This window comes from Dendrobates tinctorius, unplaced genomic scaffold (assembly GCF_039654945.1).
Source record: "Dendrobates tinctorius isolate UK_male_01 unplaced genomic scaffold, ASM3965494v1 ptg000152l, whole genome shotgun sequence".
NCBI classification, from domain to species: domain Eukaryota; kingdom Metazoa; phylum Chordata; class Amphibia; order Anura; family Dendrobatidae; genus Dendrobates; species Dendrobates tinctorius.
The window spans coordinates 6363865-6383769 of record NW_027361819.1 but is presented as its reverse complement, the minus strand read 5'-3'; the positions used below and the strand labels follow the sequence as shown (position 1 = coordinate 6383769).

The following is a 19905-nucleotide window of genomic DNA, read 5'->3' as shown; positions in this document are numbered from 1 at the left end:
TAGTTGTTGTCTTCTATTCTTCAATCAGCTGGAGAACGATTTCTGAGAACAGGAACGTTCCTGAGATATTTGTGACAACCTCAGCGATTCTTGAGTACAATGGACAGAGAGTCTTCTGGTAAGACCTCACGGTGGCTGGTTTTCCCCAAATGTCCCGTCCCCAATGTTCCTGTATTTGCCCTTCTTCTGGTCTATATATAGTCACTATGTGGCAATGTCTCATCACATCAGTGAATCCTGGAGACACTCTACAATGAAGGTAAGGGATCGCACTTTTCCGTGTTTTCTAGAAAGCCATTTTCTCCTCCATTCCCAGGTTATTAAAGGGGTTTTTGGGGGCTTAAGTTACATTTCTGCAATCACTTTAAGTGCTGAATCCTGACAGTAGGCCATGTGCACGCTCTCAGGATTCCTCGCGTATCAACTATTAACTTTTCCTATTTTTCTTAATGATCTGTTGAGAGAAGCGGATGAGGAGCTGGTGGACACATGACCACCGCCTGGAGCACAATCCTGACTGTGCGCACAAGGCTAATGTCAGGATCCAGCAATCTCCAGAATGTCCCTTCTTCTCTTTGGGTCTTGAAGCTTTCCAGTTTCACTGGCAATATGGAGGCTGCTCCTGTCCTGACTCTTATTTTCCCCATCATCCACCATCTTCTTCTACTATGAGCCGAGTCTTCCTGTTACACTGAATGTCCAGAGTTAGATGATGCCTCCGTCTGGTCATCTGGTGGATACTCCGGATGTTACCTGTGCTCCCACCAGGAGCTCCCATTGTTTCCACACCTTCCACAGCTGTGTGGGACTTTCTGGGCCAGACACGAGCGCGCTAGTGGAAAGCAGCAGGGGTCTTGGGCCTCCATCCTGACATTTTGTGGTGGTCCGGTGGGTAAACCCCCAATATAACAACTGGGACACCTATGTAAGAGAAGGCGAAGAATCCACTGTTCTCACCTCCCACGTCGCAGGTCTCAGGTCCTAATATTCCCCCGTCCTCTTCCTGTTGTGGGGTCCATACAATCTGCTCCCCCGATCTCTCGGCCCCTGATTAGGGCTCAGGACCTGTGCTGTCCCCCCGGGTCCATGTGATGGTTGTACATGTCTTCTCTTTGTCTTCTAGATCTTCCTCCTTCTTGGGTTTTATCTTATTCCACAAGTCACCTGCAGCTGGAACAAGACTGCACCAGGTGAGTGGCGAAAAGCGCGTGAGCGCGGACCACCCTGCACCGTATCGGGGTCATTGCCACTGCTGCTTGCCCACTTATGTGTGTATGCTCACCATATACCGCATGCACGCTCACTACAATATACTATGCACGCTCACTATGTATATTTACACCTATGCATGCTCACTATATATGCACATACTGGGGCACATTCATGCATGAGATCAGTTTTCTACACACGTTAGCCACGTGCTCCCAACATGTGATCCTGGCGCCATACTAGCGACTGTCACCCCCTTCTCAGCTCTGCGACCCCTGTCTGAGGGCGGACGGCTTCCTGTAGACTGTCAGGATATTTGTGACATACGTGGACCCTCTTGCGGAGTCTACATCATATATCCACAAGGTGCGCAGCGTCCCCTCCCGGTGTACTGTGACGTGACGGGTGACGGGCTGGTGTGGACGGTGAGTATTCCTGGGGGGTGACGTGAGACGGGCTGGTGTGGACGGTGATTAGTCCTGGGGGGTGACGGGCTGGTGTGGACGGTGATTAGTCGTGGGGGGTGATGGGCTGGTGTGGACGGTGATTAGTCCTGGGGGGTGATGGGCTGCTGTGGACAGTGATTAGTCCTGGGGGGTGACGAGCTGGTGTGGACGGTGATTAGTCCTGGGGGGTGACGAGCTGGTGTGGACGGTGATTAGTCCTGGGGCTGACGGGCTGGTGTGGACGGTGATTAGTCCTGGGGGGTGACGGGCTGGTGTGGACGGTGACTAGTCCTGCGGGTGACGGGCTGGTGTGGACGGTGATTAGTCCTGGGGCTGACGGGCTGGTGTGGACGGTGATTAGTCCTGGGGGGTGACGGGCTGGTGTGGACGGTGACTAGTCCTGCGGGTGACGGGCTGGTGTGGACGGTGATTAGTCCTGGGGGGGGACGGGCTGGTGTGGACGGTGATTAGTCCTGGGGGGTGACAAGCTGGTGTGGACGGTGATTAGTCCTGGGGCTGACGGGCTGGTGTGGACGGTGATTAGTCCTGGGGGGTGACGGGCTGGTGTGGACGGTGATTAGTCCTGCGGGTGACGGGTTGGTATGGATGGAGATTAGTCCTGGGGGGGTGATGGGCTGGTGTGGACGGAGATTAGTCCTGGGGGGTGACGGACTGGTGTGGACGGTGACTAGTCCTGCGGGTGACGGGCTGGTGTGGACGGTGATTAGTCCTGGGGGGGACGGGCTGGTGTGGACGGTGATTAGTCCTGGGGGGGGACGGGCTGGTGTGGACGGTGATTAGTCCTGAGGGGGTGATGTGTGGATGGTGATTATTCCTGGGGGGGTGATGTGTGGATGGTGATTATTCCTGGGGGGGTGATGTGTGGATAGTGATTATTCCTGGGGGGGTGATGTGTGGATGGTGATTATTCCTGGGGGGGTGATGTGTGGATGGTGATTATTCCTGGGGGTTGATGTGTGGATGGTGATTATTCCTGGGGGGGTGATGTGTGGATGGTGATTATTCCTGGGGGGGTGATGTGTGGATGGTGATTAGTCCTGGGGGGGTGACGTGTGGATGGTGATTAGTCCTGGGGGGTGACATGGGGGCTGGTGTGGACGGTGATTAGTCCTGAGGGGGTGATGTGTCGATGGTGATTATTCCTGGGGGGGTGATGTGTGGATGGTGATTATTCCTGGGGGGGTGATGTGTGGATGGTGATTATTCCTGGGGGGGTGATGTGTGGATGGTGATTAGTCCTGGGGGGGTGATGTGTGGATAGTGATTAGTCCTGGGGGGGTGATGTGTGGATGGTGATTATTCCTGGGGGGGTGATGTGTGGATGGTGATTATTCCTGGGGGGGTGATGTGTGGATGGTGATTAGTCCTGGGAGGGTGACGTGTGGATGGTGATTAGTCCTGGGGGGTGACATGGGGGCTGGTGTGGACGGTGATTAGTCCTGAGGGGGTGATGTGTCGATGGTGATTATTCCTGGGGGGGTGACATGTGGATGGTGATTAGTCCTGGGGCTGACGGGCTGGTGTGGACGGTGATTAGTCCTGGGGGGTGACGGGCTGGTGTGGACGGTGATTAGTCCTGCGGGTGACGGGTTGGTATGGATGGAGATTAGTCCTGGGGGGGTGATGGGCTGGTGTGGACGGACATTAGTCCTGGGGGGTGACGGACTGGTGTGGACGGTGACTAGTCCTGCGGGTGACGGGCTGGTGTGGACGGTGATTAGTCCTGGGGGGGACGGGCTGGTGTGGACGGTGATTAGTCCTGGGGGGGGACGGGCTGGTGTGGACGGTGATTAGTCCTGAGGGGGTGATGTGTGGATGGTGATTATTCCTGGGGGGGTGATGTGTGGATGGTGATTATTCCTGGGGGGGTGATGTGTGGATGGTGATTATTCCTGGGGGGGTGATGTGTGGATGGTGATTATTCCTGGGGGGGTGATGTGTGGATAGTGATTAGTCCTGGGGGGGTGATGTGTGGATGGTGATTATTCCTGGGGGGGTGATGTGTGGATGGTGATTATTCCTGGGGGGGTGATGTGTGGATGGTGATTATTCCTGGGGGGGTGATGTGTGGATGGTGATTATTCCTGGGGGGGTGATGTGTGGATGGTGATTATTCCTGGGGGGGTGATGTGTGGATGGTGATTAGTCCTGGGGGGGTGACGTGTGGATGGTGATTAGTCCTGGGGGGTGACATGGGGGCTGGTGTGGACGGTGATTAGTCCTGAGGGGGTGATGTGTCGATGGTGATTATTCCTGGGGGGGGTGACGTGTGGATGGTGATTATTCCTGGGGGGGTGACGTGTGGATGGTGATTATTCCTGGGAGGGTGACGTGTGGATGGTGATTAGTCCTGGGGGGGGGTGACGTGTGGATGGTGATTAGTCCTGGGGGGGGTGACGTGTGGATGGTGATTATTCCTGGGAGGGTGACGTGTGGATGGTGATTAGTCCTGGGGGGTGACGTGTGGATGGTGATTAGTCCTGGGAGGGTGACGTGTGGATGGTGATTAGTCCTGGGGGGGTGACGTGTGGATGGTGATAAGTCCTGGGGGGGTGACGTGTGGATGGTGATTAGTCCTGGGGGGGGGTGACGTGTGGATGGTGATTAGTCCTGGGGGGGGTGACGTGTGGATGGTGATTAGTCCTGGGGGGGGTGACGTGTGGATGATTAGTCCTGGGGGGGGTGACGTGTGGATGGTGATTAGTCCTGGGGGGGTGACGTGTGGATGGTGATAAGTCCTGGGGGGGGTGACGTGTGGATGGTGATAAGTCCTGGGGGGGGTGACGTGTGGATGGTGATTAGTCCTGGGGGGGTGACGTGTGGATGGTGATTAGTCCTGGGGGGGTGACGTGTGGATGGTGATTAGTCCTGGGGGGGGGGGTGACGTGTGGATGGTGATTAGTCCTTGGAGGGTGACGTGTGGATGGAGATAAGTCCTGGGGGGGGTGACGTGTGGATGGTGATTAGTCCTGGGGGGGTGACGTGTGGATGGTGATAAGTCCTGGGGGGGGTGACGTGTGGATGGTGATTAGTCCTGGGGGGGTGACGTGTGGATGGTGATTAGTCCTGGGGGGGTGACGTGTGGATGGTGATTAGTCCTGGGGGGGTGACGTGTGGATGGTGATTAGTCCTGGGGGGGTGACGTGTGGATGGTGATTAGTCCTGGGGGGGTGACGTGTGGATGGTGATTAGTCCTGGGGGGGGTGACGTGTGGATGGTGATTAGTCCTGGGGGGGGGGGGTGACGTGTGGATGGTGATTAGTCCTGGGGGGGGGTGACGTGTGGATGGTGATTAGTCCTGGGGGGGGTGACGTGTGGATGGTGACTAGTCCTGGGGGGGGTGACGTGTGGATGGTGATTAGTCCTGGGGGGGGGGTGACGTGTGGATGGTGATTAGTCCTGGGGGGGGTGACGTGTGGATGGTGATAAGTCCTGGGGGGGGTGACGTGTGGATGGTGATTAGTCCTGGGGGGGTGACGTGTGGATGGTGATTAGTCCTGGGGGGGTGACGTGTGGATGGTGATTAGTCCTGGGGGGGGGTGACGTGTGGATGGTGATTAGTCCTGGGGGGGGGTGACGTGTGGATGGTGATTAGTCCTGGGGGGGTGACGTGTGGATGGTGATTAGTCCTGGGGGGGGGTGACGTGTGGATGGTGATTAGTCCTTGGAGGGTGACGTGTGGATGGAGATAAGTCCTGGGGGGGTGACATGGGGGCTTATACCATCCCTTTATAATAACTGCCCCCACAGGTGTTTCAGAGGCGGCTGGACGGTTCGGAGGACTTCGGACGCCCCTGGCAGGATTATGTGAGCGGCTTTGGGAGCGCGGACGGCGAGTACTGGCTCGGTAAGTGGTGACGGCACCACAGCCTCACATGGAGGAAATGTCTGACCTCCCCCAGAAGCTGAGGTCGGGGCTGCTGTTTGCAGGGTCCTCACAGGTCAGAATGGAGTTTGGCGCCATGTTGCCGTTCTTGGGTTGCGGTGAATGTGGCGTCACTGAATATTGGGGGCCATGTCTCTATAAACGCTTTGACCTCTCCCCTTGGTATCAGGGCTGCAGAATATTTACCGCCTGACCGTGAGCGGCGACTACGAGCTGCGGGTGGAGCTGGAGGATGTGGAGGGGACGCGGGTGACAGCGCAGTACACCAACTTCAGCCTGTCCCGCCACGCCCTCAACCCGGACAGCGACGGATACCGCCTGCACCTCGGGGAGTTCAGCGATGGAGGGGCCGGTGAGGACGACACGTACATACAAACGCTTTAATTGAGGTTATTTAAAAGGGATTGTCTGGAATTAAAAATATATATTTCAACCCCTACTTCTCCCTCACCGCTGCTCTGGGGGTCTCTACTTACTTTCCTGCAGGTGATTACAAGCTGTGTACCACTGCAGCCAATCACTGGTCTCAGTCATCTCACACCAGAATCTGGAGGTCAACGATTGGCTGCAGCGGTCATACGGCTGGTAATCAGCTGCAGGGAAGTCCACTCACGAGGTCAAAGCGGTGGACACAACATGGACAGTCCCTTTAAGCCGACCTTGTCTTTGCAGGGGACGCGCTGAGCCTCCACGCCGGACACACGTTCTCCACATACGACCACGACCAGGACGGACACGCTCAGAACTGCGCGGAGTATTGGGGGGGAGGCTTCTGGTACCACACAGGGGGCTGCGCTGAGGCCGGCCTGAACGCACGCTACCACATGACCGACCCCCTGCACCCCGCATTCTCCTGGACCACCTGGGTGGATTTTCCACAGACCCTGCGGGGGAGTCAGATGAAGCTGAGGAGGGTCTCAGCATGATGAAGCCCCCATAAGCTGGAGCGGAGGCAAATATATACTGAACCCCTGGCAATAAAACATGTGCTGGCAAATGAATGTTTGATTTCCATCAATGAGTGCCCCCTATATAGGGGATGGTGCAGACCCCTCAGACGGCTCTTAAAGGCACAGTATCTCATTTTCATCTTACTGGTGAGAAGTGGTCCCCTAGAGGGCACGGATAGCTCTGCTCATCCTGAGCCTCCTGGTTCATACAAGAGCGATGATGACATTGGTGCAGGCAGCATGAGAGGGCGAGCGGGGCGCCCAGCCCACTGACACCACCCCCCCGTTACCCATGAAGGAGACGTTCTCGCTTTTTTTTTTTACTGAATGCGGATACATTTATTGAGCTCTGAAAGGTAATGACAAGGGGTAGGGGCACGGCCGGCGCCTGGACCTGTGGGACCATAGTGGTGTAAGGCGCTGGAACGGCCTCCTGGTCACGGCACGTGGTGAAGGACCCTGAGCGGCCCCCCGTTCTTCCCCGAGTCGTTCAGGCAGGGGCAGAAGTAGGGGTAGATGGTCTCGGAGAAGGAGGTGACGAAGGTATAGATGTGGGACATGTCGTCGGCGTTGTAGAAGGACAGCTGGCCGCCCTCGTAGTCGAGGTAAATGCCCACGCGCTGCGGTTTGCTCCTCAGGGTCAGCGTCCGGTACGGGACGTCCAGGGCTTTGAACTCGTGGCCGTTCCTCAGCCACAGTATCCAGAAGCCGTTCTCCGGGGACAGCGTGATCCCGCCCCGGCGGTTCACCGACTCTTTGGCCACGCCAAGATTCCACTTGGTCTTGCTGCCGACGTCGACAGCCCAGTAATGGCGGCCAGAGGTGAAGCCCTCGGTGCCCAGGACGCAGCAGCAGTAGTCGAAGCGCCGTGGGTTCTCTGGTAACGACTGCTTGGTGTCGCTGTATCGTACGCTGGTCAGGTCCTCAGACAGCACCAGGTTCAGGTGAGCCGTGCTGGGGTCCATGATGATGTCCGGTAAGGCTGGAAAAGAAGGAGGGGAGTAAAGATGGTGCCGAGAGGTGGCGGCAGGGGCAGTAGTGTATAGGGGGCACACACATACCGGGGGGTCCTGTATACATCAGAGGTCTGTGGGGGGCACACACACATACCAGGGAGGTCCTGTATACATCAGGTCTGTGGGGGCACACACACACACATACCAGGGGGGTCCTGTATACATCAGATGTCTGTGGGGGGCACACACACACATACCAGGGGGGTCCTGTATACATCAGATGTCTGTGGGGGGCACACACACATACCAGGGAGGTCCTGTATACATCAGGTCTGTGGGGGCACACACACACACACATACCAGGGGGGTCCTGTATACATCAGATGTCTGTGGGGGGCACACATACCAGGGGGGTCCTGTATACATCAGATGTCTGTGGGGGGCACACACACATACCAGGGAGGTCCTGTATACATCAGGTCTGTGGGGGGCACACACACACATACCAGGGGGGTCCTGTATACATCAGGTCTGTGGGGGGCACACACACACATACCAGGGGGGTCCTGTATACATCAGGTCTGTGGGGGGCACACACACACATACCAGGGGGGTCCTGTATACATCAGAGGTCTGTGGGGGCACACACATACTGGGGGGGTCCTGTATACATCAGGTCTGTGGGGGCACACACACATACCAGGGGGGGTCCTGTATACATCAGGTCTGTGGGGGGCACACACACACACACCAGGTGGGTCCTGTATACATCAGGTCTGTGGGGGCACACACACATACCAGGGGGGGTCCTGTATACATCAGGTCTGTGGGGGGCACACACACACACACACATACCAGGGGGGGTCCTGTATACATCAGGTCTGTGGGGGCACACACACATACCAGGGGGGGGTCCTGTATACATCAGGTCTGTGGGGGCACACACACACACACCAGGTGGGTCCTGTATACATCAGGTCTGTGGGGGCACACACACATACCAGGGGGGGTCCTGTATACATCAGGTCTGTGGGGGGCAAACACACACACACCAGGTGGGTCCTGTATACATCAGGTCTGTGGGGGCACACACACATACCAGGGGGGGTCCTGTATACATCAGGTCTGTGGGGGGCACACACACACACACACATACCAGGGGGGGTCCTGTATACATCAGGTCTGTGGGGGCACACACACATACCAGGGGGGGGTCCTGTATACATCAGGTCTGTGGGGGCACACACACATACCAGGGGGGTCCTGTATACATCAGAGGTCTGTGGGGGCACACACACATACCGGGGGGTCCTGTATACATCAGGTCTGTGGGGGGCACGCACACACACATACCAGGGAGGCACTGTATACATCAGGTCTGTGGGGGCACACACACATACCGGGGGGTTCTGTATACATCAGAGGTCTGTGGGGGGCACACACACACACACACACACACACACACACATATACCAGGGAGGCACTGTATACATCAGAGGTCTGTGGGGGCACACACACACATACCAGGGGGGTCCTGTATACATCAGAGGTCTGTGGGGGCACACACACACATACCAGGGGGGTCCTGTATACATCAGAGGTCTGTGGGGGCACACACACACATACCAGGGGGGTCCTGTATACATCAGAGGTCTGTGGGGGCACACACACATACCAGGGGGGTCCTGTATACATCAGAGGTCTGTGGGGGCACACACACACATACCAGGGGGGTCCTGTATACATCAGAGGTCTGTGGGGGGCACACACACACATACCAGGGGGGTCCTGTATACATCAGAGGTCTGTGGGGGGCACACACACACACACATACCAGGGGGGTCCTGTACACATCAGAGGTCTGTGGGGGGCACACACACATACCAGGGGGGTCCTGTATACATCAGAGGTCTGTGGGGGCACACACACACACACATACCAGGGAGGTCCTGTATACATCAGGTCTGTGGGGGCACACACATACCAGGGGGGTCCTGTATACAATACATGGGTGTATGGGGGGGGTTATGTTGTGGGCACTGTAGAGTCGCCATCCTAGGGGTCTGCTCACCGGGGCTGATATAAGACTTCATATCCTTCCAGGCCGTATATTGGATCAGGTCCTTCACTCCTCCGTAGCCAAAGTCTCTGGGAGCCACCACATTCTGTGCCGGGAACCCATCCCTGTAGCCCCCATAACATCTGATAACAGAGAGATAAAGAGGTGGGTCAGATCGGATCAGAGTCACGGGGCGCAGGAGACGGGGAAGCAGCAGATACTCACATGTCCATACACGACTTTATATCCTGCAAGAAAAGAAGAGAAGTCAGGGAATAGCACTGGACACAAAACCCCAGGACAAGCCCCCCGGGACTAGCCTCCCCCCAAGACAAGCCCCCCTGTGACTAGCCTCCCCCAGGACAAGCCCCCGCTACAAGGCTATGTCAGTTATCATCTGCCAACTCAAAAATGGCTGCCCTGAACAGGATTAGGGTAAGTGACTCAGTTTACCGCCGGGGTCAGACTTGCGAGTGCATCAACATCCGGCACTCGGACCGGAGATGCAGATACATGCATTTCTATGCAGCCGCACCTTCCGGTCCCGAGTATTGATGTGAGTGTGACCGCGGCCTACCAGGTAGGAGGGCTTTCCTTGTATAGGGGTCTGGAGATACACAGAGTCAGCTGCTGGCCGGTGGTGCAGGCTGGCAGGCACAGAACAAAATCAGTAAGCAAAAGAAATGTCAGTAAGTGGACTGTGGTCCGACAAGAGGGATAGAACAAAACAAGTCCTGTGCGGAGCACAGACCCACATGTGGCAGCTCCCGGCAGTGAGATTGGAGCATTAGTACTATCAGTAAGGTGCAATGCTGGGCTGAAGAAGGGACCTGATTGCTCCAGCTGGACAGCACATGCACCAATACTGCCAGGCTGGACGGCACTACAGGTTCCAGCAACCCCAGTCTCAGTGGCCTGAAAAGAGCCTGCGTCGTACAGAGCTCCTGGCCCCGACGTCGCCCGCAGAATGAATATGGCCGCGACTGGCGACAGCAGAGTCACAGGAGCTGCCCCGGAGGAGATGGGACAACGCCCAGAACTATCCTCCCCAGGACTACAACCCCTAGAATGCAAGTGGCAGAGAGTGATGGGACTTGTAGTTCTACAGATAGTCTGACACATCAATTACAGGACGTCTGTAGTGAGACCCCCAGACCTGCCGACAATCACGCGGGGCGCGGAGTCAACTGTAGCGAGACAAAATTTCAGAAATCCGTCCCGTCCGAACAAAGAAGATAAAAGTAAAAGATCTTTACCGAAAATCCATAAAACCACAAACCGGTTCAGGAATCTTCTAGAAGACGTCAGTTTCACCTGAACCGGTTTGTGGTTTTATGGATTTTCGGTAAAGATCTTTTACTTTTATCTACTTCGTCGGACGAATTTCTGAAGTGTTGTCCACTACTGCTGAGCACAGCAGCAAAACGCCTGACACCCGCCGCCGATCATCTATCCATCCCGCAGATATACAGCAGGCCGGGCTCATGTAGGGGCCCCGTGTGATATCGGGGTACTCACTGAGGAAGGTGACGGCTCCCCCAGTCCTGGGCTCATGTAGGGGCCCCGTGTGATATCGGGGTACTCACTGAGGAAGGTGACGGCTCCCCCAGTCCTGGGCTCATGTAGGGGCCCCCGTGTGATATCAGGGTACTCACTGAGGAAGGTGACGCTCCCCCAGTCCTGGGCTCATGTAGGGACCCCAGTGTGATATCGGGGTACTCACTGAGGAAGGTGACGGCTCCCCCAGTCCTGGGCTCATGTAGGGGCCCCGTGTGATATCGGGGTACTCACTGAGGAAGGTGACGGCTCCCCCAGTCCTGGGCTCATGTAGGGGCCCCCGTGTGATATCAGGGTACTCACTGAGGAAGGTGACGCTCCCCCAGTCCTGGGCTCATGTAGGGACCCCAGTGTGATATCGGGGTACTCACTGAGGAAGGTGACGGCTCCCCCAGTCCTGGGCTCATGTAGGGGCCCCCGTGTGATATAGGGGTACTCACTGTGAGGAAGGTGACTGCTCCCCCAGTCCTGGGCCCATGTAGGGGCCCCCGTGTGATTTAGGGGTACTCACTGAGGAAGGTGACGCTCCCCCAGTCCTGGGCTCATGTAGGGACCCCCGTGTGATATAGGGGTACTCACTGTGAGGAAGGTGACTGCTCCCCCAATCCTGGGCTCATGTAGGGGCCCCCCGTGTGATATCGGGGTACTCACTGTGAGGAAGGTGACGCTCCCCCCAGTCCTGGGCTCATGTAGGGACCCCAGCGTGATAACGGGGTACTCACTGTGAGGAAGGTGACGCTCCCCCAGTCCTGGGCTCATGTAGGGACCACAGTGTGATATCAGGGTACTCACGGTGAGGAAGGTGACGGCGTCCTGCTCGTACAGCCGCGGCTGGGTGCTGCTGATTGTCTGGAGGATGCCCTGGCAGTTCTGCTTCATCTTGCTGAGACTTTCCTCCATCTCGGCCAGGATCAGGTCCCCCTCCTGTTGCAGCTCCCGCAGCAGCCGCTCCTCTCGCTCCCGCAGGAACTGGTGCAGCTTCTCGAACTCCAGACTCACATGGTGCTTGGTGCTGAGGAGGTTCCCCTGTGAGAGAAGGAAGAGTAGTCAGTGCCCCTGGATGTCTGCTCCTGGGAAAGCTGGGTGCCTCGGGCAGGGGACTATCCTCCGACTCTACATCATCTCCTGCCTTCTCATCACTAGGTGTCAGGGTGGCCGCTCAGGAGTCAGTAGGGGCAGAGGTGGCGGTGGCCAATGACCTGCTGTACGGTGGCTGCCATCACTAACCCACAGGCGCTCGGGGTCCGCCATGGCCAGGCCTTTGTACCCTGGGGGATAAATGGCTCCAGAAGTGCACAGGGTGGAATCGCTTATTGGGAGACCCCCTTACGTGGCATCTCTATGGTCGCCCCTACTGACAAGGCCACACTGCGGTGCTCTGTAATGGCGAAAAGTAGACGAGAGCGGACCCCAGAGCAAGCGTGACAGCGTGGACCCCTATTCTACCCCGCCCCGAGGGTGGGAGCAGCATGGCACTTTCATAGCCGGTGCGGAGCAGAGGCAAGGGAAGGATGGGAGCAGGGGCAAGAGGAGAGGGCAGGAGGAGGATAGCAGGGGACTATCCTCCGGCTCTCCATCGTCTCCTGCCTTCTCATCACTAGGTGTCAGGGTGGTCGCTCAGGAGTCAGTAGGGGCAGAGGTGGCCCATGACCTGCTGTATGGTTGCCGCCATCACTGACCCACAGGCGCTCGGGGTCCGCCATGACCAGGCCTTTGTACCCTGGGGGATAAATGGCGCCAGAAGTGCACAGGGAGGAATCGCTCAGTGGGTCACCCCCTCACGTGGCATCTTTATGGTCGCCCCTACTGACAAGGCCACACTGCGAGAGCGGAGCCCAGAGCAAGCGTGACAGCCTGGACCCCTGGCTGTGCCGTGTGACCCCCATTTCCACCCCGCCCCGAGGGTGGGAGCAGCATGGCGCTGTCATACCCGGTGCTGTGCGATCATCTGCTCCTGGGCGCACTGCATCTGCTGCAGCTCCTTCAGCCGGGCCTCCAGCGGTGCCATGGCCGACATCAGCTCATCCTGTGGAGGGAATAAAGACGTGAATGGCGCAGAGCTGGGGGTGGGCGCCGGCCTCAGTGCCCGCAGGCCTCACCTTGTAGCCCCCCACGGCCTCCTGTATGGGGATCATGGCGTGAGGTGGCTCGGCGGCCCCCTGGCAGCGCGGGCACAGTAACCTTCCGTCCTGCGTGGAGTACAGCTGCACCTTCTCGCCATGCTCCGCGCACAGCCCCCTCTGTACCCCGTCCGGGGCCTGCACCGGGGTGGGCCGGCATTTGGGGCAGGTCGGGTAGGTCTCCTGGCCCCTCCATGCCTGCTCCAGGCAGCCCCGGCAGAGGCAGTGCCCGCAGGACATGGTGACCGGCTCCCGGGGCACATCCCGGCACACGGCGCAGCTCAGCGAGGGCAACAGGGGCAGCGGGCTAGGAGTGGTGGCCATGGCTGACCTGAAGAAGGCGGCGGCTCCTGTGAAGGCGGTGTGGGACCCCTGATGGCTCTGACCCCACAACGGCTCGGACCCCACAACAGCTCAGACCCCACAACAGCTCGGACCCCACAACAGCTCGGACCCCACAACAGCTCGGACCCCACAACAGCTCGGACCCCACAACAGCTCGGACCCCACAACAGCTCGGACCCCACAACAGCTCGGACCCCACAACAGCTCGGACCCCACAACAGCTCGGATGGCCCTCACCCCACAGCTCTGACCCCACTGCTCGGATGGTCCTCACCCCACAGCTCTGACCCCACTGCTCGGATGGTCCTCACCCCACAGCTCTGACCCCACTGCTCGGATGGTCCTCACCTCACAGCTCTGACCCCACTGCTCGGATGGTCCTCACCCCACAGCTCTGACCCCACTGCTCGGATGGTCCTCACCCCACAGCTCTGACCCCACTGCTCGGATGGTCCTCACCCCACAGCTCTGACCCCACTGCTCGGATGGTCCTCACCCCACAGCTCTGACCCCACTGCTCGGATGGTCCTCACCCCACAGCTCTGACCCCACTGCTCGGATGGTCCTCACCCCACAGCTCTGACCCCACAGCTCGGATGGTCCTCACCCCACAGCTCTGACCCCACAGCTCGGATGGTCCTCACCCCACAGCTCTGACCCCACTGCTCGGATGGTCCTCACCCCACAGCTCTGACCCCACTGCTCGGATGGTCCTCACCCCACAGCTCTGACCCCACTGCTCGGATGGCCCTGGCCCCTGCTCTCTTCCTGGTCCCTTTCGCCCCTGTTTCCTCCCTGCCTCATGCGTCGGAGCTGCAGGAGGGAAGAGGACGGGGAGGAGGGAGCAAGGAGGGGGGGCGACACAAAAACCGGGGGAAAGAGGGCGGGGGAGGAGGAGATGGAGGCTGCGAGAGAGGCGGGGGGATGGGAACTAAGCCGGGGCGGGGAGAGAGGGCGAGCTCCGGGGAAACCCGGCGGCGGCTCCCAGCACAGGAGCCCGGACACACTGCACAGGGGCCGGCGGCTGCAACTGTATCACTGCGGCACCAAGGGTTAATAAAGTGTGAGGGAGGAGGGAGGAGGGAGGAGGGAGGAGGAGGAGGAGGAGGAGGAGGAGGAGGAGGAGGAGGGAGCCGCAGCGTAAGGCGAGGGGGAGGGGAGTGGGGGATTACATCAAAGGATGATTGGAGGAAGCTGCTGCTCACAGAGGGGGGAGGAGGAGGAGAGGAGAAGGGGCAAGAGGAGGAGAGGGCAGAAGCAGCAACAGGGAGGGAAAGCAAGGACAAGAGAAAGCGATATAGGGCAAGAGAGAAGCAAAGGAGAGGAGCAGGAGGATGGTAGAGAGGCTAGAGGGGGGCAGGGAAGAGTAGTGGCAAGAAGAAAAGACACAGAGCAGAAGGTAGGGCAACAACAGCAGGAGCAAAGTGAAAGTAGAAGAAAGAGGAAGAGAGATGGGTCAGAAGGTGTCACCGATACCCCTCATATCTCTGGTACTCATCGTTCTGCCCCTCCTATCACCGATACCCCTCATATCTCTGGTACTCATCGTTCTGCCCCTCCTATCACCGATACCCCTCATATCTCTTGTACTCATCGTTCTGCCCCTCCTATCACCGATACCCCTCATATCTCTTGTACTCATCGTTCTGCCCCTCCTATCACCGATACCCCTCATATCTCTGGTACTCATCGTTCTGCCCCTCCTATCACCGATACCCCTCATATCTCTGGTACTCATCGTTCTGCCCCTCCTATCACCGATACCCCTCATATCTCTGGTACTCATCGTTCTGCCCCTCCTATCACCGATACCCCTCATATCTCTGGTACTCATCGTTCTGCCCCTCCTATCACTGATACCCCTCATATCTCTGGTACTCATCGTTCTGCCCCTCCTATCACTGATACCCCTCATATCTCTGGTACTCATCGTTCTGCCCCTCCTATCACTGATAACCCTCATATCTCTGGTACTCATCGTTCTGCCCCTCCTATCACCGATACCCCTCATATCTCTGGTACTCATCGTTCTGCCCCTCCTATCACCGATACCCCTCATATCTCTGGTACTCATCGTTCTGCCCCTCCTATCACTGATAACCCTCATATCTCTGGTACTCATCGTTCTGCCCCTCCTATCACCGATACCCCTCATATCTCTGGTATTCATCGTTCTGCCCCTCCTATCACCGATACCCCTCATATCTCTGGTGCTCATCGTTCTGCTCCTCCTATCACCGATACCCCTCATATCTCTGGTACTCATCGTTCTGCCCCTCCTATCACCGATACCCCTCATATCTCTGGTACTCATCGTTCTGCTCCTCCTATCACCGATACCCCTCATATCTCTGGTACTCATCGTTCTGCTCCTCCTATCACCGATACCCCTCATATCTCTGGTACTCATCGTTCTGCCCCTCCTATCACCGATACCCCTCATATCTCTGGTACTCATCGTTCTGCTCCTCCTATCACCGATACCCCTCATATCTCTGATGCTCATCGTTCTGCTCCTCCTATCACCGATACCCCTCATATCTCTGGTACTCATCGTTCTGCCCCTCCTATCACCGATACCCCTCATATCTCTGGTACTCATCGTTCTGCCCCTCCTATCACCGATACCCCTCATATCTCTGGTACTCATCGTTCTGCTCCTCCTATCACCGATACCCCTCATATCTCTGGTACTCATCGTTCTGCTCCTCCTATCACCGATACCCCTCATATCTCTGGTACTCATCGTTCTGCTCCTCCTATCACCGATACCCCTCATATCTCTGGTACTCATCGTTCTGCTCCTCCTGTCACCGATACCCCTCATATCTCTGGTACTCATCGTTCTGCTCCTCCTATCACCGATACCCCTCATATCTCTGGTACTCATCGTTCTGCCCCTCCTATCACCGATACCCCTCATATCTCTGGTACTCATCGTTCTGCTCCTCCTATCACCGATACCCCTCATATCTCTGGTACTCATCGTTCTGCCCCTCCTATCACCGATACCCCTCATATCTCTGGTACTCATCGTTCTGCTCCTCCTATCACCGATACCCCTCATATCTCTGGTACTCATCGTTCTGCCCCTCCTATCACCGATACCCCTCATATCTCTGGTACTCATCGTTCTGCCCCTCCTATCACCGATACCCCTCATATCTCTGGTACTCATCGTTCTGCCCCTCCTATCACCGATACCCCTCATATCTCTGATGCTCATCGTTCTGCTCCTCCTATCACCGATACCCCTCATATCTCTGGTATTCATCGTTCTGCTCCTCCTATCACCGATACCCCTCATATCTCTGGTACTCATCGTTCTGCTCCTCCTATCACCGATACCCCTCATATCTCTGGTACTCATCGTTCTGCTCCTCCTATCACCGATACCCCTCATATCTCTGGTACTCATCGTTCTGCTCCTCCTGTCACCGATACCCCTCATATCTCTGGTACTCATCGTTCTGCTCCTCCTATCACCGATACCCCTCATATCTCTGGTACTCATCGTTCTGCTCCTCCTATCACCGATACCCCTCATATCTCTGGTACTCATCGTTCTGCTCCTCCTATCACCGATACCCCTCATATCTCTGGTATTCATCGTTCTGCTCCTCCTATCACCGATACCCCTCATATCTCTGGTACTCATCGTTCTGCTCCTCCTGTCACCGATACCCCTCATATCTCTGGTACTCATCGTTCTGCTCCTCCTATCACCGATACCCCTCATATCTCTGGTATTCATCGTTCTGCTCCTCCTATCACCGATACCCCTCATATCTCTGGTACTCATCGTTCTGCTCCTCCTATCACCGATACCCCTCATATCTCTGGTACTCATCGTTCTGCTCCTCCTATCACCGATACCCCTCATATCTCTGGTACTCATCGTTCTGCCCCTCCTATCACCGATACCCCTCATATCTCTGGTACTCATCGTTCTGCCCCTCCTATCACCGATACCCCTCATATCTCTGATACTCATCGTTCTGCTCCTCCTATCACCGATACCCCTCATATCTCTGGTACTCATCGTTCTGCCCCTCCTATCACCGATACCCCTCATATCTCTGGTACTCATCGTTCTGCTCCTCCTATCACCGATACCCCTCATATCTCTGGTACTCATCGTTCTGCCCCTCCTATCACCGATACCCCTCATATCTCTGGTAGTCATCGTTCTGCCCCTCCTATCACCGATACCCCTCATATCTCTGGTACTCATCGTTCTGCTCCTATCACCGATACCCCTCATATCTCTGATACTCATCATTCTGCCCCTCCTATCACCGATACCCCTCATATCTCTGGTACTCATCGTTCTGCCCCTCCTATCACCGATACCCCTCATATCTCTGATACTCATCATTCTGCCCCTCCTATCACCGATACCCCTCATATCTCTGGTGCTCATCGTTCTGCCCCTCCTATCACCGATACCCCTCATATCTCTGGTACTCATCGTTCTGCTCCTCCTATCACCGATACCCCTCATATCTCTGGTGCTCATCGTTCTGCCCCTCCTATCACCGATACCCCTCATATCTCTGGTGCTCATCGTTCTGCTCCTCCTATCACCGATACCCCTCATATCTCTGGTACTCATCGTTCTGCTCCTCCTATCACCGATACCCCTCATATCTCTGGTACTCATCGTTCTGCTCCTCCTATCACCGATACCCCTCATATCTCTGGTACTCATCGTTCTGCTCCTCCTATCACCGATACCCCTCATATCTCTGGTACTCATCGTTCTGCTCCTCCTATCACCGATACCCCTCATATCTCTGGTACTCATCGTTCTGCTCCTCCTATCACCGATACCCCTCATCTCTCTGGTACTCATCGTTCTGCTCCTCCTATCACCGATACCCCTCATATCTCTGGTACTCATCGTTCTGCTCCTCCTATCACCGATACCCCTCATATCTCTGGTACTCATCGTTCTGCCTCTCCTATCACCGATACCCCTCATATCTCTGATACTCATCGTTCTGCTCCTCCTATCACCGATACCCCTCATATCTCTGGTGCTCATCGTTCTGCCCCTCCTATCACCGATACCCCTCATATCTCTGATACTCATCGTTCTGCCCCTCCTATCACCGATACCCCTCATATCTCTGATACTCATCGTTCTGCTCCTCCTATCACCGATACCCCTCATATCTCTGGTACTCATCGTTCTGCTCCTCCTATCACCGATACCCCTCATATCTCTGGTACTCATCGTTCTGCTCCTCCTATCACCGATACCCCTCATATCTCTGGTACTCATCGTTCTGCTCCTCCTATCACCGATACCCCTCATATCTCTGGTACTCATCGTTCTGCTCCTCCTATCACCGATACCCCTCATATCTCTGGTACTCATCGTTCTGCTCCTCCTATCACCGATACCCCTCATATCTCTGGTACTCATCGTTCTGCTCCTCCTATCACCGATACCCCTCATATCTCTGGTACTCATCTTTCTGCCCCTCCTATCACCGATACCCCTCATATCTCTGGTACTCATCGTTCTGCTCCTCCTATCACCGATACCCCTCATATCTCTGGTACTCATCGTTCTGCCCCTCCTATCACCGATACCCCTCATATCTCTGGTACTCATCGTTCTGCCCCTCCTATCACCGATACCCCTCATATCTCTGGTACTCATCGTTCTGCTCCTCCTATCACCGATACCCCTCATATCTCTGGTACTCATCGTTCTGCTCCTCCTATCACCGATACCCCTCATCTCTCTGGTACTCATCGTTCTGCTCCTCCTATCACCGATACCCCTCATATCTCTGGTACTCATCGTTCTGCTCCTCCTATCACCGATACCCCTCATATCTCTGGTACTCATCGTTCTGCCTCTCCTATCACCGATACCCCTCATATCTCTGATACTCATCGTTCTGCTCCTCCTATCACCGATACCCCTCATATCTCTGGTGCTCATCGTTCTGCCCCTCCTATCACCGATACCCCTCATATCTCTGGTACTCATCGTTCTGCCCCTCCTATCACCGATACCCCTCATATCTCTGATACTCATCGTTCTGCTCCTCCTATCACCGATACCCCTCATATCTCTGGTACTCATCGTTCTGCCTCTCCTATCACCGATACCCCTCATATCTCTGATACTCATCGTTCTGCTCCTCCTATCACCGATACCCCTCATATCTCTGGTGCTCATCGTTCTGCCCCTCCTATCACCGATACCCCTCATATCTCGGGCAGCACGGTGGCTCAGTGGTTAGCGCTGCAGCCTTGCAGCGCTGCTGGGGTCCTGGGTTCGAATCCCACCAAGGACAACATCTGCAAGGAGTTTGTATGTTCTCCCCGTGTTTGCG

The 19905-nt window shown here is 56.4% G+C and overlaps 2 protein-coding genes across 2 annotated transcripts; one reads left to right on the top strand and one right to left on the bottom strand.

Moving 5' to 3' along the window:
• Window positions 1-236: 236 nt before the first annotated feature.
• LOC141050838 (microfibril-associated glycoprotein 4-like) lies at window positions 237-6563 on the top strand. Its single transcript, XM_073547517.1, has 6 exons — window positions 237-259; window positions 1124-1190; window positions 1474-1634; window positions 5427-5523; window positions 5732-5914; window positions 6235-6563. The coding sequence occupies exons 1-6, from the start codon at window positions 254-256 to the stop codon at window positions 6486-6488; spliced, it is 768 nt and encodes a 255-aa protein (XP_073403618.1). The 5' UTR covers window positions 237-253; the 3' UTR covers window positions 6489-6563.
• A 224-nt stretch (window positions 6564-6787) lies between these two features.
• Window positions 6788-14572, bottom strand: TRIM69 (tripartite motif containing 69). The gene is made up of 6 exons (XM_073547516.1): window positions 13184-14572; window positions 13015-13110; window positions 11877-12110; window positions 9753-9775; window positions 9540-9670; window positions 6788-7494 (listed from the first exon to the last, which is right to left on the bottom strand). Exons 1-6 carry the CDS (start codon window positions 13526-13528, stop codon window positions 6950-6952), a joined length of 1374 nt encoding a protein of 457 aa, XP_073403617.1. The 5' UTR covers window positions 13529-14572; the 3' UTR covers window positions 6788-6949.
• Window positions 14573-19905: the final 5333 nt, after the last annotated feature.